Raw genomic sequence first — 23,096 nt, forward strand, 5'->3', positions numbered from 1 at the left:
AATTAAAGCTTAGAAATGCATAAAGAGTTTTGAAAATGCCAGAGAATCTCGATCTTATGTCAAATGTGGCTGAATAAAATCATGAGTTTCTGCTGATTGGGCTCCTCACTATTGGAAAGGTTTAATCATTCTGGACAAGCTGCAGTGCAGATTTAGTTAGAAGATAACTGGATTGAGGGTCTGGGTGAGGAAGAATGGACCGAGCAACAAGGACTGTGTTCTCTTAGAAAGAGGGAACAAAAGTGATGGGGAGGGGGCTGTGAGTTACTCTTCAATAAAGTTAAGAGATCAGATTGGCAGAAGGAATATTTCTAGTGTTGAGAAATCAGACTCAAGGCTGTGTTAAGATAAGCACCAGTTATTGCACAATATGGAATGCATGGTCACAGTCAGCAACTGATTCCAAATCCATTACAACATTTAAAAGGCACCAGACAGTTTGTCAAAAAATATAAAGGGGGGGGGGGGGGGGGGGAGAAGATGGTTGTAAAAATCAGTCCCAAGATGGGTCTACCTTCAGTCTAAACGTGATGGGCGAAATAGCCACTTCCAAGTTAAATGGAAAAATAACGTTTGAAATTCAAACTATGAATTCAGCTGAACCTTTCTTGAAGTTCTCCTTTAATTTTAATTCCCAACACTGATGGGATCAATGAGTTGTGAACTGGAAAGTGATGCCTGAATAGGAGGTGGAAGCAGATTCATTTCAAAAGCAAATTGAATAAATGGTTGAAGGGGACAATTTTTTTCAGGGTAAAGGCAGGGGTGGGGACGAATTGAGTTGGCCCTTTGAAGGGCTGGCATAGGTGCGGTGGGCTGAATGGCCTCCAACTGAGCTGTGTGATTCTGTTAGTAAAATGTTTTTAAACATACCAACAAAGGTTCGGCAATTTTTGAACCATTTTTTAATTCGCCGGATTATTACAATGTGCATGGGATGATGCTAAAATGCAAAAGGAATGATTTCGATAATTTGTATATATGGGAATAAAATGTGTAATGGCACAAAGTGCTCACCGTCATTTCTAGGCTTCTTTATTCCACAGTGCTCAGATTCCTCGTGGCTTCTCTTGCGGCTGGTTCTTGTGTAGCCATTTAGGCCATCCGTGATCAGATTATCCCGGTAAAGGCCACTGGCGATGCCATTGGTGTAGAAACCATTTAGCTGATGGTTCTGCACACTGCACAGGAACTGGGAGCATTCATGGAAGCCCTGAGCCAGGGCAAGCTCAGCTGCCGTCAACCCATTCACATTCCTTAAACTGCACAAAGGAACATGGAAACAATTACACTCCATCTTAACACACAACTTCACACATAGGATAGATCTGGACATGTGGGAAAGATTAGTTAGGGCACTTTGTTGAAGGCGATATGAAAAATTGCATTACAATAAATCTGTTACAGTAATCTGCTAATAACAGTATTAGAGTATTATTGCAGCATTTACACAAGTATTGCACACTGAATTAGCTGCACTCAGTTTTCAAATATCATCAGTCAAGTTTGGATACTTGAAGCAGGTTTAAGCACAAGTAGCGAATCATGGGCAGATTATTATTTTAAAAAGCTTCAAACAAAACTGTCGCACCCTTATAAATTCCGTCACGTACACAATATTTGTCACTGATCGCTAAACTGATTAGGGTTAACTTTTTTCTTTTCATAGTTAACTTATTTTTAAAGTTTTTTTCTCCATGATTCAATAGCCAGGGATTCTCACCTTAATCAATACATAGGAAACAGGAGCTGGAGCACGCACTTGGGCCTCTGGAACCATTCAATAAAATCACCACTGACATTCTGCCCAACTCAACTTCCCTGCTATCCCACAGCCCATAATTTCCTGCAGATAAAAACCTATCAGCCTCAGCCTTGAACGTACTCATCAACATTCCTCTGGGATAGAGAATTCCAAAGATTCACAATCCTCTGAGTAAAAAACAATTTCTCCTCATCTCAGTCCAAAATGGCCGACCTCTTATTCTGAGACAAGAATCATACTGAACTCTCCAGCTTGGTGGGGGGGGGGGGGGGGGGGGAGAAGAGACAGCTTCCCAGCACCTACTCTGTCAAATCCTCCCAGTCTGTTTACACTCACAGCACAGAGTAACACCGCAGGGCAGCAGGACGCTGATATCAGGAACTTGCAATGAAAGGCCTCCTGTAACTGAGACCAAAGCAGAACCAAGTGTACAATTCCAGAGGTCTGTTCGACAACCCGTGTATTCTTGATAAACACCAGAATCTTTTCAAAGGTACGCTTCCCTAATACTCGATTTAAACAAAGGAACATAATTCTTTCTCTCCTTACATCCTCCATCAGTGTCCCCCCGCATCCAATACCCCTCCCTCCAACTGTCCCCCCAATACCCCACTCTCCCCCATACCCCACTCTCACCCAATACTCCTCTCTCTCCAACTCCCCCTTACCTAAAACTACCCTCAAACCCTTCCCTCACCTAATACCCCTCTCCTTCCAACTCCCCATCACCCAATACCCCGCTTTCCAACTTCCCTCACACCTTTTATCAAACTGCCCCCTCACCTCTAATGGCACTCTCTCCAATTCCCTCTCACCTCTGACCCCTCTTTCCAACACCATCCTCACCTGATGCAATAATTAATTCCTTTGTCTCCAAAATAAATGGCATCCAGTTGCCTCCAGCCACTTACCGACTCACCAAATACTCCAACCACAACTTCCACAAAAAATAAATCCACCACCTGCCCCCAGCCCAACTGAAATCCCCAGCCCCAAACTACCCACCACTTGCTGGAAGCTCAGCTAGCCCCTCAACCCAAAATATTTTAAAATTCCTTCTCCATATCCTACTAGCCCCACTCATCAAACCCTTCTCTACACGATCCACCAGCTTTTACAGATCCTTAACTACCTCACCTCCACCAAAATCTCAAGGACATTGATAACAACCTGTTTATTCAGGTACCAGTCTTCCCCCCCATAATCATTTCTCACCCATTTAAAACTGAAATCACAGTCCTTCTCAAAGAGCTCACAAAGAACTCTGTTCCCCCATTTTCAAACATCCCTTCAACTCATTGTGAATACACAACTCCTCACTCATTCAGGAAGGTTCACAGCCAGTCCAGCTTTGTTCCACTTGGTGAAAGTCACCCAGAATATTCCATGTATCTCCACCCCTCTCAACTTTGGTTGCAGTCACAATGCTCCATCCTCCTTGGCCACCTCTATACTTTCCTTTATCTCTGCAACATCACCTTTTCCTGCCCCCATTCCTCGTCTCATCGCAGATAGTAACGGTCCTGCTTTCTAAGCCTACAATCCCATCTCCCATTGAACCTAGAGGCATTCTGAGGCACTCCATGCCTTCTCCACCCCTTTACTTCACATGATGCTGCTTTGCAAGGACATCACTAATGAAAGGTACATGCCCCACATTTGTGCTAATAGCACCCTTACTGTCTGTCACACTCTCGCATGCTGCTTGCATATACGACCATTATCTATGGAATTGAGAGAATTCTTCATTACTATTGACAATAATCAACAGTGTACTCTTAGTTTCCAGCTAAACAGTCCGCACCTCAACCCAATTCCACCCACTCCTCTTCTGGACTAGAAGGGCTGAACTTAATAGTCTGCAATATCACTGCTTTTTGACATGGTGCTCAGCTTTAAAACACAACATGGAATCAGTCCACCCCAGGACTCCCCCTGCCTTCACTAACAGTGCAACCCCCATCCACACCGTTTGCATATTCAGGCTCTTAACAAACGTGGGTTCTGTCAGCACTTGGGGCAACACAGCCAGATTCTACTGACTACATCCTGTGCTGTGACTAAGCGGTGTTCACCCTCAGATGCTGTGCTTAAGTTCTGCAATATAAATTATGTTATAAGTATAAGTAGTTACATCTTTGTTGGAATAGGAACCACCAAGTCTTAAATTTAATTTGGACAGGAAGAGATGAGCTGGACTGGCAGTAAGTTAGAATTGGGAGTGTTGTAATGTATAACGCTCACCGTTCAAATCTGTAAGGCCCGTGTTTAAGGACATTTGCTCTTAAAACCCAGAACACTGTCGCTATTAAGCTGACAGTTTGCTTGTAAACTTCTCTTTAGTTTTGAATACTGAAGAGCAGAAATTTCCTCAGGGTCATCCATTGCCCAACATTCTAAAACTCAGTCACATGTCAATAAATTGACATTCTGAAAACAAAAAAGCCAGATTGTCATTATAATGGAAACATTTACTACTAGAATTCCAGGGTACTTTTGAAAAAATAAAACATACAATTTTGTACTTTTTGGGTCTGGTGTAAAAATGCATCAATTTTTAAAAAGGTTAAATCAGTGATCAGAGGGATTATCCTCATGATGGCATATGCTGTTGTTGTAAAACTAGCCAGCTCGACAACCTTGTTCCTGACTGCACCCTGTGCTTTTCACAGACACCAAGCATAAAAAAATTGTACAGGTTTACATATTAGATACAATTACTTTTCTAATAATTTCCAACTAGAATCTGCTTATTCTCCTAGTTTTCCTGGATGAGGAGGGAGGGTGGTAGTGGAAACCAAAGAAAATACTTTAATAAGTTAATTATTTGTGAGACTGTCCGTGGTCAGTTTGCAAGTGATCAAAGCTTGCAATGACATTGTTGACAATTGACACAACAAAATTGATGGGAAATACTAATATAGCAATTCACAATGGTCAACACCGACAAGAACACCATCAAGAACTGTTGACCATAGGAAGTAAAGTTTGTTGATAGGATGTGTATATATTATGCAAGATTATTTTATATGCAGATGTGTATTTTCAAATGGTAGTCCTGACACTAGATTAGCAAATTAAAGTTATGATGGACTAGGGATGGTAAATTCATGGAAATACTGGAGGAAACGCTCCTATTAGTGCTTTGGCAAGGTCACATTCAAAGGAGTAATAACTGGCATCCATTTCAATACATGAGCAATAACAAACAATGTCCCAAATCAGCCCACTGCCTTTTCCTTCCCCTTTCATATATATCAGTGCTGCCTCATATTGGCTAATTCAATTTGTAATTGATAAAATGAAATCAACTGGGTCCCTGTTGGTGCACTTGGGAGCCATAGTTCCAGTGTTATTTCCACCCCTCTCTTCAACTTTTGAAAAATACAAGATTATTAACCCACCAGAAGCTCTGCTGTAAAAATCTGCTGTAACTGGGTAAAACCTTACAGGCCTGTTCAAGGGTCCCAGATCCAAAGGCTGCAATATAGAAATCAACGCAGGGTTACAGCTGAAGAGCTGATTATTGGACTTGACAAGAGTATTTCCAAAAAAGCAACAGCAAAGAGGGACTAGGCAAACCTAACACTTTTGAAGTATCTGCAACTTGGACAGATAAATGAAAGAATACTTGAAAGAGGTAGGTTATTAAGCTATATTTTCATTGGCCAATGCCAAGTCAATCATTGGTTCAAGGACATCATACAACTGACACCAGACAGGCTGTCACATGAGAATACCACATAAGCACATTCACTGACCCGCAGCCAAGCCCCAAAACAGGGGAAGGCCCAATTGATGGCCTATACACATAGGCAGTCCAGGGTGTTGATTGCTCATTGCCGAATGAATCAATGCTAATATTCAGCACTCCTCCTGAGCAACATCACCTGCAGTCTAGAAACATAGCTCAAATAGAATACCTGCTTCCAATTATAATATAGACAGCACCCCTTCACAGCCAATGTTACGAAATAAAAGAATGTCAGAACGTTGTGAGATGGAACTCAATAAAGAGTCAGAAAAACAACCCAGTCTGACAGTGTAATATTTATTTTTATGGGAACTGTGGTCTTGAGTGAAACACAGTCCAAGGACAGTGAACTGGTTCAAGGTGAAAGAAGGTCCACATGCTTCTGGAATGGCACAAAGATCATAAATGATCAAGATCACAAAAAACATCCCTGATGGCTTGAAAACTGCACAAACTGTGACAGAGGTGCAAGAGCCAACTCCCTGAAATCTGACCTGCCAAGAGAATGTAATCCCTTTATAATGGAAGTTTCCACTCAGCTGTTCTGCTGCAGTTGCTGAGGCAATTGTACACTAAGATTAAAAGACAGAGACCTCATGATGAATAACAGGCCATTGCAGAGTGCGTAAAAGCCTTGTAATAAAGAGCAGTTAAACTCCAGGTCATACACTAGTGATGGCCATAGCACTGTCTCCTACAACTATCAGTACTTGATAGAAAAACAGATTTATGGAACATATGTAATCAGTTCATCATGTCCTAATCTTCAAAATGTTCCGATTCAGATGTGACAGTAACAAAAATCAAACCACAGAATATTACATCATTCTTCTCTCCAGTGTAGATCACAAATATGAAATGTAGCCAACTGTAGGATTATTTTGGGAAAAGCTTCGCAAGTTTGTGGCCCAACCGTTGCAGAAAGGTCGATGATAATATTAGCGCTCATTGATGAGCTCGTAATGGCATCAACTGAATACTCTGGAAGTTGGTGAGCAAGTACGGCTGTCCCAATAAGATTATCAGAGATCTGGCAATGTCTCAACAGTACACTGGGCGCAATAACTGGTTACAGGCCAGCCACATAATATATTTTCCAACGATATAGCATGAAGTATGTTGTGTGAAGCCCTCAGGTTTATTGGGGTTCTTTCTCAAACTGATGCCATAACAGACTTGAATGGAGGTATCAACTGCAGTCTCACCAGATCAAAGACAAAATCCAATAAAAAACGTGCTTTTGGTGAACTTTTATTCACTGGTCTCTGTGCAACATTCCCACGCTCCAATGCTGAACGACAGCTTAGCCACTGGCCTATTCTTCTGGTTTGACCAGTTTTGAAGCAACAAGAGTATGCATCAGACTGTACAAGGTGAACTTTAATGCATCTGAGGTCCATTTGCCATGATCAGCTTTATGCGGCTGGTAGAAAGCTTCCTTACTTTTACTTTGAAATCTGAGATGTTTCATCAACTTGTGAAGAAGCTGGAAGAATTCAGTGTGCAATTGTGTCCATGAAAACTTTGTAGTAAGAATGAACACCAAAATGATATGGTGTACCAAACATTGTTGGGACAGTCATGGTCAAAGGGGCATGATTCCAGTGGCCCGGACATTTGCATCTCCATGTCAGGTGAATGATTGCCCAAGCTGGATTGCACAGGTACTCGTTTGCAGGAGGAAGAACTGTCTGGAGCAAAAGAGACATTTCAAGGATACCTTGAAATGAAACCAAAAAGTTGGGGATCTTTTGCCACAATGGGCAGGATGTAAGTACAACGTCCATTCATTTGAAAAAAACATACTCAAGAGAAAAGCAATGTTTCGCAATCGGCAGCAATAATTGACAAATGGACAATAATGGAGAGAGAAATGGCAGTCAGTGTGTGTGGACCATTGGTCGATGCCCACCTTGCTGCAAACACAGTGAATGATTACTTTTTCTTATACTTGCATGCATGGCTTGGTCATCATTGCTCAGAACATCAATTCTAATTCCATTTTTACAGAACATATTTGTCCAGTGACTTGCCCCTCAGCTGTCTGCTCAGTTTTGGTTGCCAGCTGTGGGAGAGCAATGTAAAAGTCTGATGACATCATACACTGGACATACAGCATCCATAGTATGGTTTTTTTTTTTAAAAATCGCTTCACAGGATGTGTTTGTCAGTGGCTAGGCACGCATTTATTGTCCTTTAGAAGGCATTAATTGGAGTGTTGTGATTGTTTATTGTTCCAGTTTCCAGTACAAACAATATGGATAGTGATGTTGGGGTGCAATGAAAAGATGTTAATGCTACACTCGTAGCATGTACATTTAAGAGGGAATAATTTTTAAGCTTGGGTTTAAACATATTCAAAATACCAAATAACGACTTAAAAATATTGTAAAATTAATATTCCCTTTTTCAAAAGCAACCCAGTAAAGAAGTGAAAACTCATTTGAGCTTGATCAAGATTTATTTAAAATACTCAAAAGGACATTGCGGCACAGGGACAAAGACGTACTTAGGAGTTTATCTTCATATGGTACCTGCATTTATTTTGTAACTTCAATTTCTTTTACAAATTTATGAGCTGCTGAATAAAACCAGCCGTCAACAGTGACCACAAAAATAACCGTCGATAGTGACCACAAGCTTCTGTATTTCAGCTGATAATCAACTTAAACATAAAAATAAATAGGAATGCAGTTTTGCTCAAAGTCCCCACAGTCTCAGCTCAGGATACCAGATATAAATCAATGGTGCAACACCCTTTCAAAGGTTTTTGAAGGCAGCCACATAAACAATGTAAACTACAAAATGCCCTTAGTTTTTGTGCATATTAAGATTCATACTGCAATAAATGGAACAAGTCTTGAAAAAATATAGAATGCATTTCCGCTAAGCTTTCAGCATGCAACAATCGCAAAATTATAATGTTTGCATCACAAGAACGGTCACGGTCCACCAACTTTTGCACATAACCGTGTGGCCCATTTCTTGCTTCCAATTCGGTTTGATCATCTTCTAATGCAGCCAATATTTCATCCCGCTTCTGCCATGACAGTCAGCCTGTTGAATCTAATAATCTAAAGAGCCCAGACTTAGGGTTAACCTCCTAACAAGCCCAAAACGTGTGGCTTTGTCCATCAGTGTCTTCAGTCTCTCTCCTCCAGTCTATTGTTGCTTCGCCATGCAAATTTACTTGAGTTCATCCTATCCCCAGCAAAGCTGATCCCTGTTAGCGCTCAAGCATTTGTTCTTATATTGTCACTTCCTAATGAACGATGCACTTAATCGTTACATTATTGATCAATTTACTCTACTGGTGTCACCCACAATCACCAATATGGTGTTGACCAGCCTATTAGTGGCAAGATTGCAAACCCCTTGGTGAATTATCATTCACTTGAATCTCTTAGAAGGCTCTGGCACTGTACATTTTGAAACAAGTACCCTTGCATCTCCGACCAAAGTTATATTCGTGGTAATTTGGTTTTCTTTCAGTTTTCCCTGTCTGTGCTGTAATAGATTTATTATTTTCCTTCCATTAACTCAGGGTGCTGTGTTTCCTTCCGAATATTGATGTCTTGTTCCAACCTTCAGTTAATAATTCTACTACTGCACACTCATCATCCTCCTTAAGACCGCATTCCAATTACTTTCGATCTACAGTTCATCCAATGGCTGATTCAGTACACATTGATCTTTCCCATTCCTTTCAATGAACACTAAAAACGTTATTCTAGCATTAAGCATTTCTCTCAACTATTAAATTTATTATTTATGGATGCTCGTATCCACTGTCTTTTTTAAGTTTTTTGAACTAAGGGGTAGGCAGTGGCATAGAGTTGTTGTCACTGGACTAGTAATCCAGAGACCCAGGATAATAATCTGGGGACCTGGCTTCGAATCTCACCACTGCATATTTAAACACAATAAAATTTCTGGAATTAAAACGTCTAATGGTGACCATGAAACCATTGTCGATTGTCAGAAAAAAAACATCTGGTTCACCAATGTCCTTTAGGGAAGGAAATATCTGGCCTACATGTGACTCCAGACCCACAGCAATGCGGTTGACTCTTAGCTGCCCCCAAGAGGACAATAAAGGCTGGCACAGCCGCCAATGCCCACGTGCCATGAACATTGCTCTTCCTCCTCAGTAAACCAACACTAAGATCCCGCTCTGTCGGACTAAATTATTATTTGCAAATGAAGCAAGATTGGAACTCATCTCCGACAATGCTTACTTTCTAAGCAACCTTCAAACCTAAGATAAACTTTGTCTCCCTTTGTGCTCTTCAATTGCTGATGGTGTGGCACACGATGGGCATGTTCCTTCCCTGTGGCTTTTCAGCTGTTGATGCTATTAAATTTCTACCATTAAGAAGTCAAACTAGGCAGCTGGTAATGCCTGTTGGCACAAATCCAGTATTCAGCAATAAGTATAAATGGAGGCCATTCTACCCATCTTACCACTGAGGCCTTCCGATTCCATCGTCACAATATGAAAGCTGCCGTCTTTTATGCAGTGTCCACGATAACAGATGCTTTGTATATTCCTTCCAAACAAAATTGTCAGTTCTCAAGTGATCATGTGGATTTGTGTTTAGTTCCATGGCTGGACAAATGCTCGGACAATAGGATCTTTCAAGATTGAGACTGATAAATTTTTATTAGATAAGAGTATCAAAGAGTAAGACATGAAAATAAGAGTCACGGTACAGATCAGGCACGGTCTAACTGAATGACTGAGCGAGCTGAAGGATCTGAATGACCTCCTATTGCTCCGAGGGGCTATTGCTAAAGATATTAAGAGTATTGCTCACATCACAAGTTGGAAGACCTTTAGGGTTATATTAATCGTTGGGATAGAGAGACAATCCCACCCAATCTTCTGCCTCAGTCATTCAATGATGCGGGGAAACCAAAACTTGGGAAGAAATCCCACTGACTCAATCCGAAATTGGGTGAAACAAATAAAGGAACTTGTCTTTGTACAATGTCAGATCACGTCTTCAAGATGTTCTAAATGCTTCACACGACTGAATTTCTTCTTTCTAGTCACCAATGATGGAGGCAGATAATTTGTGCAGCAAGACTCCACAAATCGTGACTCACCAGTCAGCTTTCGGTGTTGATGACTGCAGGAGGAACATTGGCCGAGGCCCAAAAATTATTGTCTGTTCTTCTTTGAATGGGACCCCAGGATTTTAACACCCACATGAATAGAGGGGCCATGAGTTGACATGCATGCACAGAATGCAGAAATTATCATGGGATGGGGTTCCACAGCTAAGTGGAAAAAGTACAGAAAACGTATCACACAGTAACTGCTATATGGCACTGATACACTGACAATATCACGTGTCCACATGATGTTCATTTAATAAATCCCAACCACAAATACGAACAGAATAAAGGTACTGCCGTCTGCTAGAAGACTGCAATGTAACCAAAGAGATTCCAATCATATATATTAAGTATATGTTGCCAGGGTGGTTTTTAAATGGTCTGTGAAACTCCATTAGAGCCCAATGTGGTTGTTGTGCATCATTCACCGCAGTAGTTTTTCTGTGAAATCTTCGGCTTGACGGATTCTTGCATCACACGTCCATACGATAAGGACACAGGCGCAGTTCCAAAACCCCTCTCGAGTTTATTATACCGCATGACGAAAAGAGCGTGAAAAGTGGGAAGCGATTTGTTGCGTAAGATTGGGAAACTAGTCAGTCTATAGACAGGAGCATTTGCAAAATAAAACAGGTATATCAAATGATCTGAGTCACTACTTTGTTACCCGAGTTGTGCAATACAGAATGTGCTAGTATTCTGATATAATGACCGTTCTCTCTGTGGTCACTCTGAAAGAAGAGCTTGAGTGAAGTCACTAATCAGAGTCGCTGAGTCACAAAGGAACATTACCAACCTGACAATCTGGGTAGCTTCACAACAGAAAATTGGACTCTTTTTGAAAGTGGCTCGTGGGAAGCAGCTTATGACATTTGTTGGAAAATCATTTTTAATTGTATTTGTTTTTAAACATGTTGTAGTTCCAGAAAATGGCTTTCCAAAATTTGCTGAGAAGTTATTCGCTGGTTACATTGGAAAGCAAACATTTCCTTGGGCACAATAGTGGTATTCACAGAAAAATGAAAAGGGAAATGTGAAACCTGGAGTTAAGAAAAAAGCCAATTACAAATCTGATCCATTTCATGTAACTAAATTGACACTTTAATATTCACAGGTAGGTGATGTAAATTAACGGGTTATAATTTCTTGCAGTAGCATACAGGGGGGTGGGGGGGGAAGAGAGAGAATGGAGAATAAGTAGAGAAAATAGGTGTTAAAAGAAATGGTCAGAAAATCGTAACTTCTTTCTAAAGCATAGCAATAAATTTGATGTTAATACTGTTACTGCAGTTTTCTCTCTAAAGCAATTATCATTTTATATCTGCATAAGCAGCAAATTTCATATCGCTTTCAACAATCACATTGTTCCTGGTTACAATCATGCGGCAATTAAGTTCAATAAGTAAACCACTTTTTTCTTGAAAAATTGTGCAAAACTTACATTTAAATGAAAATTTCTCAACTTAACTATATTAGTTTACATATCTGAAATAATTTTAAATTAGGATAAACAAAGCATGCACAACTAAAAGATCTATAACGCAGTTCCTACATAGCATTAAAACCAATCACCACAACAAATACCTCAACGGTATGCCTTGTGTGCTGAGGGGAAGCGATACTGCGCACTCAATGCCACAACTGTAAGGTTTCCATGAGGCCCCTGTGGCAGTTTCAGCGTTTCTATTGGGAATGATCCCCCTTTCTAGGATTACTTCAAAATCAAGTCAAATTCAAATTACGTAGCTGGAAAACATTTGACATTTTTCAATCTCTCAAAGACTCAATTCTCTGCACTGTTACAGTTACATGGGCAATGGCAAATAAAACAGATTAAGGGGTGCTGGTGAAAGTAATCTTAACAATGAAACAAGAACATGAATACATCTTGAATTAATAATGCCATTTAACCCATTTCATATTATTTCCAAGTCCTGTACTGGCCGTAAATATATGGAATACTTCTATCCATTCATGTGGAGTATTTTAATTTCTGTAGCAGCATATACTAACGTGGGCTCCATACAGAATGAGGTTTGTAGAATTACAATGCTGCTATAAAAGAAAAGAGAATTAAAGTGCATGACATATGGATCATTTCTCTATTCCAAGTATTTACCTGCAAAAGATGGAAACATTTTACTTCTAGTTAACTCTGAAATGGGTGAACAATAATTATGTTAGTAATCTGTATCTACAGTATCCCACCTCTCCAGTTGAGGTGATCTCTGATATCCCCATCTTCTACTTTAGTCGTGCAGTGTGCAGCTTCTCTTAAACTGTATTCAACACCATCACAGCTATCAGAAATATTTTATGATTACAGTTTACTTGGCTTTATAGGGTAGGTGTCATATATCTGATCTAAATATGAGTGACCACTTAAGAATCTCAATGGCAAGAAAAAATAGCAGCCTTGTTAAATTTGATCTGCTACTCTGCTGGATTATTTTAGTATCTCTACCGCCCCCAATTCTGACTGCAGAACTCCACTGATTTTATTGCTTGAAAGTCACATCATAAACTAAGGTGACTTCTTTCTGCATATGTGTACACCTCTGGGAGAAATCCCACTGAGATGCATGGTAGGGAATTCAGACTATCCTCACTGAACACATAGGGCCTCACTGGGGCCTGCAGGAAATTCACTGCATATATAATGGCACAGGCTGAAGGTGTCAACTATGCCTCAGATTTTCCTCCTTATTCCCATCTTGTGCCCATGGCTATATCCAAACTTGGAAATGTTCATCCCTTTCATCCAGAAGTCTGGCTGTTTCCATCCTGAATAAAACAAATCCACCTTCTTCACATCATCCTTCCTGGCTCCAAAAGTTTCAATAAGTTCCTAAGCATCTATGGTCCCCCCGAGATGGACAATACCCATTATCTACAGTTCCTGTGGATGATACCTGCTTAGCCCCAGATCCCCCTCTCTCCCTTCACCATGCACTGCTCCCGAATTATCGTCAGTATTATTCCCGATGGACCTCCCCGGATTAAATTCTGTTCGCTGATTAAATAATGCCTTTGGCCCATCAGCATTTGCTACAAAAAAAATGAAACCAAACACCACAATAAAGCAAATTCTAACCGTAGCAATGACCCAATTTGGAATCGGAGCTGGAAACCCAACCAGAAAAAGACAGCAACAGTTCAACCTGATCACACATCACCCTGCAACTGAATACAACACAATACAGATAGGAAACAGGTCAGAATTTCTCCAGCATTCCTGATACACCTACCTCCGTCAAAGTTCAATGAAGAAGAAAGATTTTAGATCCATGATATATCTAGGGAACCAGGGCAGGGAACCATGACATCAGTGGCTGACGACATGTGTACTGGAAAAAGCAGTAAACTGCCAACAATAATAATTATAGATATCCAAAAATCTTACCATCTTTAGTTTCCTCTTGATATTCAACAAAAGCTATTAGGTGGATAAACCAATAGAGATCGGTAGTAAGGGCGAGTGGGAGTGATATTCAGAGAAAAAATTGTATTTATTTTCAATGTCAGTAAGTGGAATAGCTAATCAGGGAAGAGTTTCAAATTGAAAGTCCCAAATGGTGCAGCAAACACTTGTATTCTATTTCACAAAGGTGTGTCACAGAGAACCAAAACTAAAGTTGCTGCTGCATGCTCCAGTTTCGGACAGCAACTTCTGCCATTCCCTCCACTGAAACCCTACCCTACTCACGCCCTCCAAACCAAACCAATGGTCAGTAAGAAACTTTAACCAAGCTCACAAGTAATCCCACAGTTTATCATGAACAGAATATTTCATTTCACACCTTTTCCAGTGCCAAACCGTCTTCGATGATTCAGGAATGTAATTTACATTTTCTTCATTTGACAACAGTTTGCACTTCAGGATCAATCTCTTGCACCTTTATCTGAACTTTAGCACACTGCTATTGGTCTCCCTGCTATCTTGCACCCAATTTCTGTTTTCCCCCCCCTTTTTTTTCCTAATAAATTTAGAGTACCCAATTAATTTTTATCCAATTAAGGGTCAATTTAGCGTGTCCAATCCACCTACTCTGCACATTTTTGGGTTGTGGGGGTGAAACCCACGCAGACATGGGGAGAATGTGCAAACTCCACACGGACAGTGACCCAGAGCCAGGATCGAACCTGGGACCTCGGCGCCGTGAGGCAGCAGGGCTAACCCACTGCGTCACCGTGCTGCCCTTTCCCCCCTTTTTAGGAAGACGGAAAAAGCATTTAGGATTGTGCTAGCCCCTTCATCTTTGTTCAGTTCCTAACAAATGGTCATGACTGAGACTTTCACGCCACCTCGATCCAGTGTCATCTTTGTTGCTTCATCAGCCTCCAAATAGTATGTCCACTGCAATGGAGCTTAATATTCCAACTCTAGCCTCACCAATACTTTATAGCGCATCTGTGTAACCCTCACATTACCATTGATCCGCCTACAGATGACAAAGCTCTGTTTGTCATGGCATTTACTGCCACATGACATTTTAAGTATTTAGCCAACAATCAACTCTTCATTGTTCAAAATATTTTTTCAACAACATACATTAATTTGTGTTTTTTAAGTATCAAATTCACATATCTGCCCGGTCTTCACTCATCTTTGGTTCTAAAAACCTGACTCCTGAGTAATTTGACTTCATCCTCTGCTGTTAACTAAAACAAGGTAATATAAATAAAAAATATTTCACTGCCAGCCCTTGCTGAACCCTATCTGTGAACTAATTGAAGTTCCTCTTTCATAATTACTTTTCGTTTGTTGATTTTCTTCAATTTGCAACTTTTCATAAGTTTCCTCTGAACGGCCAAAATATTTGATGTTTTAAAAGAAAACCTGCCATAGCGCAATAGTGACAAAGACAAGGGGCCACTGAGGAATGAAACTGAGTTATACCGTGTGCCACCTGCCCACAATATTAAGATTAAATAGGGGCTACTGCTGGCAATATTGCTGAATGCAGATACCCGTGTATACTTCCAACTCCCTTGGACTCTGCTAGTTCCCTTTTTTCCCTAAGAAGGCAAGTGTCTTCCACAGAACTTGGGACTTTTAATGATTGAACATTCTTATTGCAGGCTCTCCTGTAATTAAACTGGAATGTGTGTGTACACACAGTCAGCCAGAGAAATCCTAGAGAATGTCTTATCGGAAAATAATAACCGTAAAAGCTGGTCTTCAAATCTTGCCGTTGTTGATTGAATGGATTGTAAGGTGCTCATAATGACATATAGCTGGGCAATGCAAGACTTCTAAATGCAGGACTTCTGAATGGAGAAAGAAATTGTTTGACTGATAAATGTCAGGTTTCAGGAATCAATTTGGAAAGCCCTTGAAAGATGGAATCAGAGGGTGAAGTAGACAAAAAAAAGGCAAGTGTATTCTGTCCCTTCAGTTTACGGTATCTCCAACCATGCATAAGGCGGGGGTTCAAATAAAATTTTTAAAACTTTAACCACGCTCAAAAGCGTTCCCTGTCCAAGTGAAATGTGTTACTGTTTAGGAAACCAAATGAAAAACAAAACATGAAAGTAATATCTGTCCAATTATCATGTGTCAGTAATCTTAGTACAAATGTAGTTTAGCTTTCTGAGAATTGTTAATGGCTAAAAGATTAAACTATCTGGACATTAAGAAAAAAAACTTAGGGTCTGTTGATTGGGGAGTTTAATCTTTAACTGAACAATGTGAAAGCGACCAATTCCACTGCACAAATTTTATTCAGTAGCCGAGGAACCCACTTGGGAATTTAGCAAAAATCCAAAGGATTGAGTATTAGACACTACTTGTGAGAATCATCACTTGCGGTTGAAAGGGACCAAGGCTTTCAAGGACCTCTGATTAAATTTAGTGAAAATCCACCAAGGATATTTCTAAAGAACTAAAGTGTCGAAATTAAAACCTTCACATTAGAGGACATAATTTTCATAGCATTATCTTCTTCTGGTGTTTTAAAGTCCACGTTGTCAATGCCACATGAGAGCTGAAGAGATGACACGTATGGTGAAATGATTAACAGTGATTATAATTGACAGAGACAAGTGTTGGGGGCGGCAGATTGTTCGGGGGGGGGGGGGGGGAAACAGTGAAATCTCCTTCAGAGATAAAATTAAAAGCTGGATCCACAGACTTCTGAGTCCAAACTTCCATTGTGTGAAGTTCCTGGGTGGGAACACAGGAGTTGTTAAGACTGCCCTCTCTGTTCATGCTAATTGAAACCAGGGTAAGGGGTTGAGGGAGAATGGGAAATAAAAGATATTGGAAAAAAAAGCTGAATTAGTGATTAAATCAATGGAAGCAATTAAGGAGTTAATAGGCATGAATGCATGGAACAAATCCTGCATTGTTGTAGCATTATTAGACTAAGCTTTTAATTGGTTTGCATATTGCAACATTCCAAGAAGAGATACCAAAGTTGCCCCACCCAATAGAATAAGAATGAACGTGCTCCACGGTGCATGCCAAAACCAGCAATCCAGAGGTCACACTCTTCAGTTAGGGTTTCAATTTAAGAAAATGGGGAGGCAAATTCCCTAACTTTAGTATAATAAATTACTGCAGCCCAGTACGGAAACTGCTTATAACCTAATTATTGTTAAGCATGCAAACACACTCTCCACTGTTTGTTAAAGTAAACATTAACACTGATACCAAAAGCTTTCATAAGTATATATAGTATACAAGTATGAAATATATAGCTAAAGCAAATGTTGGCCCTTTAGAAGACGATACTGGTGAGGTAATAATGCGGAACAAAGAGATGGCGGAGTCACTGAACCAATATTTTGCCTCTGTCTTCACAGTAGAGGTAAATTTAAAAATTCCAAAAATTGCAGTTAATGCAGAGGAACTTGGTGCAATAACCAGAGAGATCTGGGCGTACAGGTCCACAGATCCTTAAAAGTGGCAGTACAGGTGGAAATGGTGGTAAAGAAAGCATATGGCATGCTTGCCTTCATAGGGCGGGGTATCGAGTATAAAAGCTCAAAAATTATGTTACAGTTATAGGGAACTTTGGTTACGCCACATTTGGAATACTGTGTCCAATTCTGGTCACCGGAAGGACATGGAGGCTTTGGGGAGAGTACAGAAAAGGTTTATCAGGATGTTATGGAGGGTATTGGCTATGAGGAGAGATTGAATAAACTGGGATTGTTCTCATTCTCGGGAGTTGGAGGCTGAGGGGCGACCTGATAAGATGTTTATAAAATTATTAAGGGTATAGAGAGGGTGAACAGTTGGAGGCTTTTTCCCAGGGCGGAAATGACAATTACAGGGGGGCACAGGTTCAAGGTGAGTGGGGAAAGGTTCAGTGGAGATGTACGGGGCATGTATTTTACACAGAGGGTGGTGGACTTCCAAGTGAGGTGGTTGAGGCAGATACGTTAGCGATCTTGAAGACCTATCTGGATAGGTACATGAACAGAGGGGTATAGAAGGATATAGGCGGTTGGTCTAGCTAAGATACATGATTGGCGCAGGTTTGGAGAGCCGAAGGACCTGCTCCTTTGCTGTATTGTTCATTGTAAGGAGAAGGTATTGAATAAACTAATTGGACTAAAGACAGATAAGTCTCTGGGTCATGATGGCCTGCGCCCTAGGGTATTAAAGGAGGTGGCATCAGAGATGGTGGATGCATTGGTTATGTTATTTCAAAATTCCCTGGATTTTGGAAAGGTCCTGGTGGATTGGAAGCATGCTAATGTGATGCCCCTATTCAAAAAGGGAGAGGGGCAAAAAGTAGGAAACTACAGACCGGTTAGCTTGACCTCCGTGGTGGGGAAGTTGCTTGAATTAATCATTAAGGAGGCGATGGCTGAACGTTTAGAAAGACAAAGCTCAATCCACCATTGTCAGCATGATTTATGAGGGGTAAGTCAAGCTTGACAAACTTGCTCAAGTTCTTTAAGGATGTAACCGGCGAGGTGGATAATGGGGAACCTGTGGATGTGGTATATCTAAACTTCCAGAAGGCGTTTGACAAGGTGCCGCATAAAAGACTGATCCAGGAGGTGAGATCGCATGGGCTTGGGGGTAGAGTAATAGATTGGATTGAGGATTGGCTGACTGACAGAAAGCAGAGGGTTAAGATACATGGGTCTTTCTCTGGTCGGCGAACTGTAACTAGCAGGGAGCCCCAGGGATCAGTCCTCGAACCTCAACTGCTTAGTTTATATAAATGATCTGCAAGCAGGGACAGAGTGTAACACAGCAAAATTTGCAGGTAATACTAAAATAGGTGGGAAAGCAGGCAGTGAAGAGGAGGTACAGATTTTACAGACAGATATCGATAGGCTAGGAGATTGGGCCAAAGTTTGGCAGATGGAGATTAATGTGGATAAGTGTGAGGTTATCCATTTTGGCCGAAAAACTAGAAAGGCAAATTATCTAAATGGAAAGTAGATTCACAATGCATCCGGGCAGAGGGACCTGGGTGTCTTTGTTCATGAATCACAGAAAGTCGGTATGCAGGTACAGCATGTAATTAGAAAAGCAAATGGAATTTTAGCATTTATTGCAAGAGGACTGTAGTATAAAAGTAGAGAGGCGTTGTTGCAGTTGTATAGGGTGTTGGTGAGACCACATCTGGAGCATTGTGTCCAGTTTTGGTCTCCTTATTTGAGGAAGTCTGTGGTGGCATTGGAGGCTGTTTGGAGGAGGTTCACCAGATTGATTCCGGGGATGAAAGGGCTGACGTATGAGGAAAGACTGAACAGTTTGGGCTCATACTTGGCTGGTTTAAAAAGAATGAGGTGGGATCTTTTCTAGGTGTATAATCCTAAGAGGGATTGATAAAGTAAACGTCGACCAAATGTTCCCCCTCGTGCAGCAAACTAGAACTAGAGGTCACAGATATAGGTTGCGAGGCAGTAGGTTTAAAACTGAGATGAGGAGGAACTACTTCTCGCAGAGGATGGTGAAGTTGTGGGAACTCGTTGCCCCATAGTGCGGTGGAGTCTGAATCATGAAATGGTTTCAAGAAGGAGATAGATATATTTCTGATTTTAAAAATGGGTTTAAGGGATATGGGTAATAGGCAGGGAGGTGGATTTGAGACCAGGAAGAGATCAACCTTGATCTGACTGAATGTCAGGGCAGGCTCAAAGGGCTGAATTGCCGACGTGTGTTCGTAATTCCTATGCTCCTATGTATTTAGAGACAAAAACAAGTTCCAAAAATTGGAAGAAAAATAAAAAAATGTCACACTTTAAAGGGAAATTACTCCCACAGTCTGTCTTGTTTTTAGCCTATTTAAAAATTCTAATTTAAATTCCAAAACGGTGTTTGGAAACCAATCAGTTCAGAGCAGCTGCTCAGTGGCAATTTGATTACTCAATGATATTATTTAGATATGTGGGTTTTGTTGCATCAGAAAATTGTGGACATACAAGAACAATCTTATCTAGTTTTAAATATAAGCAATAGAAGCGCAGAAGGTTAAGGTGTGTAATATTCTTTATTAAACATTAGTTTGTATCGAGGTTTAACAAATTTACGCTGAACATGTTATGGAATTCAGTTGGACGTTTGTCTTTAAAGGAGCTTAATGCTATAATTAAACCATTTCTTGAATACACACATTTGCGACAAAGACTCGCCCAATGCCAGTTTGCCGTGGGAAATTGCAAATGAATACCCTCCCCACCACTACCTCTCCCTGGAATGTGATCAGAATACTGCTGGGAGTCAGCCTATCAACTTAACTCCCAGCAGGTAAGGTTCCAATTATTTGGAGCTGGATTGGTTAAAATACCAGTTATTGCACTTGCCAGCAAGTATTTAGTGCAACATTCACTGGAATAGCAATATGTGAAGTTACTGGAAAACCGACTGTTGTTGAAAAATACTTAGGGCAACTATTTCAGGGAATTATTTTCGTTTAAAAATCCTCGGGCCAAAATTAAAGCATACTGCTCCTTTAATTGTGCCTTGCATTCATCACCTCTCGATTATATATGAGTTGATTGTGATTATTTAAGAGGTGCTGAAATGTTCACTTACTCTGTTTTAGCCCCATGAGACACAAGAACATTAAGACAATCCAAACTTCCTGATCGTGCTGCTTTGTGGACAGGGGATTCACCCACAACATCCTGCAATGAGAGGAGATAAATATCAGATGCTGATATACACCAACTGCTCAATAATACATTAAGTATCACTTCCTCTTTCAGCATCAAAAAGGTTTTTTGAAAAAGTGTGCATCAATCCAAATTTTAAACTAACTTGAGAACATCCCTGATTTCAAAAGTAGCACAAATATGACAATTCCACAGTCAAGCAGTTTTCAGTTAATGTTTTCTCAGTTAACGTCATTTCAGATTTCAATCCTTTACTCGTTCTACTTTACACATATGCTTAAAGAAAACATTTCTGCTGCTACAAAGGATAAGAGACAAGGCCTTAAGGCAATTAAATCAACTCCACCAGCCAGCCGCATACATTCACAGCAACAATGTCCCCTGGAGAAAACCTGCACAGAATCTTGGGAAAACTGGGAAATTCCTCTTTGCGACCAAGTCAGTCGCCAGCGGGACTTCCGAGAACTCATCACATTCATGATTCACTTGTGCCCTTCGTCCACCAAATGAGCTCTTCTCTCCAGAATTCCCAAAGCACCTATGTAAGGGACCCCAGTAAACGCCTCCGCAGAGAGCAATGAATTTGGAATCAAACTTAACTCTGCGTAAAGATGTTATGGGAAAGGCAACCAGCATTTTGAAAGAACAGTGGTGCTTAATCCTATAGCTCCACTTTGGGGGTGGCAGGATAGCACAGTGGTTAGCACTGTTGCTTCACAGCACCAGGGTCCCAGGTTCGATTCCAGACTTGGGTCACTGTCTGTGCGGAGTCTGCACGTTCTCCCCGCGTCTGCGCGGGTTTCCTCCGGGTGCTCCGGTTTCCTCCCACAAGTCCCGAAAGTCGTACTGTTAGGTAATTTGGACGTTCTGAATTCTCCCTCTGTGTACCCGAACAGACGCCGGAATGTGGCGACTAGGGGCTTTTCACAGTAACTTCATTGGTGTTAATGGAAGCCGACTTGGGACAATAATAATAGTAATAATAATAAAGGTTGAGGGAGATTTGATTGGATGTTCAAAATCACAAGGGGCTTAGAGACGGTGTGGGGAATTCAATACTGACATTTCTAAGTTCACTCGGGCAGGTTTTTCAGGGAGTTCCCTACTGCTATCCAATGACACAGTCAGTTTTTGGGCCCTGGGGAATATCTCGCGGTTGAGCCCACACTTAGAACTTTTATTCAGCACCTGGGATGTGAACTCAGAGATCGAGCCGCCATTTTGAAAGGGTGCCCCGATCGCTAAGTGAGCTTGCGGGTCCCCCACACCCATGGACAATGTTACCCCCCAATGCACATGGGCACTACCCCACACCTCTCAAGTGAGGACACCCTGCTATGGGGTCCCCCCCTCTTCAGATTTCCCTCTCCAGGACCCCTACCCTTCACACCCCCCCCCCCCCCCAACCTTCCAGAGGCCCCTACTTACCTGCCATGCACACCGATACTCATCATAACCCACCTCACCATCCTCGCATGAGCATGTCCCCCCACGGCCCAAACCTTGGCACTGCCAGCCTGGCACTCGGGCACCCTTGCATTGCCACCTTGGAACCCAGGCAGTGCTCCTGCGTGCTTGGCAGTGCCAGAGTAGCAGTGCCAAGGTGCCTGCGTTCCAGGGGGCCACCCTGAACTAGCCACAAACACGCAAGGGCCTCAGATAGCCCGGGAGACCCCCCCCCCCAAACCCAGGTGTCGTCCCGTCTGGTCCACTCTTGTGCGGAGCAATGCTGAACGGCCTCGTTGGGGAGGCTGTTAGATCCCGGGAGGCTGGTACATCCCAGGTACGTTCGCCACAGCCGGTTTAGAAGACTTTGGCGCATGGCATTTGGCCCCGCCCCTTTTGGGCGTGCCTCTGACCGACGCCTCACGAAACTTGGACAGATCCCATGAGGCGTGAAGGCTGCCGGGAAACCTGCGGAAGGCCACTCCAGCATTCATCGGCCACGTCCGAGCAGCAGCACGACCAAGCATCCAGAACCCTGCTGGTTCCTCATCCTCAAATACCTGTCCAACTCACTTTAAAATTATTTATGGAATCATACTTATGGCTTACGGCAGACATCAAGGCCCAAAACAGCGGAAGCCCTCGAGCAGGGGTGGGCAAACTACGGCCCGCCAAAGGTCTTTATGCAGCCCACCAAGTCATTTAAAAAAAAAAAAAATGTTTTTTTTTTAAATGTTTTTTTTAAAAAAAAATTTATTATTTTTTTTAAGGTTAATTGGGGGGGGGGGGGGGGGGGGGGGGGGGGGGGGGGGGGGGGGGGGGGGGGGGCTGTTGGGTTACTTACTGGTATAGGGTGGATATGTTGACTTGAGTAGGGTGATCATTGCTCGGCACAACGTCGAGGGCTGAAGGGCCTGTTCTGTG

At 41.7% G+C, this 23,096-nt stretch overlaps 1 protein-coding gene across 9 annotated transcripts in view; it reads right to left on the minus strand.

Moving 5' to 3' along the window:
• LOC119977377 (ankyrin repeat domain-containing protein 10-like) overlaps positions 1-23,096 on the minus strand; it is a 69,201-nt gene that overhangs the window by 24,055 nt on the left and 22,050 nt on the right. For 7 of the 9 annotated variants that reach the window (XM_038818213.1, XM_038818219.1, XM_038818218.1 and 4 more), the window contains 3 exons: positions 20,647-20,738; positions 12,654-12,695; positions 1,018-1,262 (listed from right to left, as the gene is read on the minus strand). In XM_038818213.1, coding sequence (XP_038674141.1) covers positions 1,018-1,262; positions 12,654-12,695; positions 20,647-20,738 — 379 coding nt within the window. The remainder of the gene's footprint in view (positions 1-1,017; positions 1,263-12,653; positions 12,696-20,646; positions 20,739-23,096) is intronic. The other 2 variants (XM_038818214.1, XM_038818221.1) reach the window with 1 other exon arrangement.

This window comes from Scyliorhinus canicula, chromosome 14 (genome assembly GCF_902713615.1).
Source record: "Scyliorhinus canicula chromosome 14, sScyCan1.1, whole genome shotgun sequence".
In the NCBI taxonomy this organism is placed as follows: Eukaryota; Metazoa; Chordata; class Chondrichthyes; order Carcharhiniformes; family Scyliorhinidae; genus Scyliorhinus; species Scyliorhinus canicula.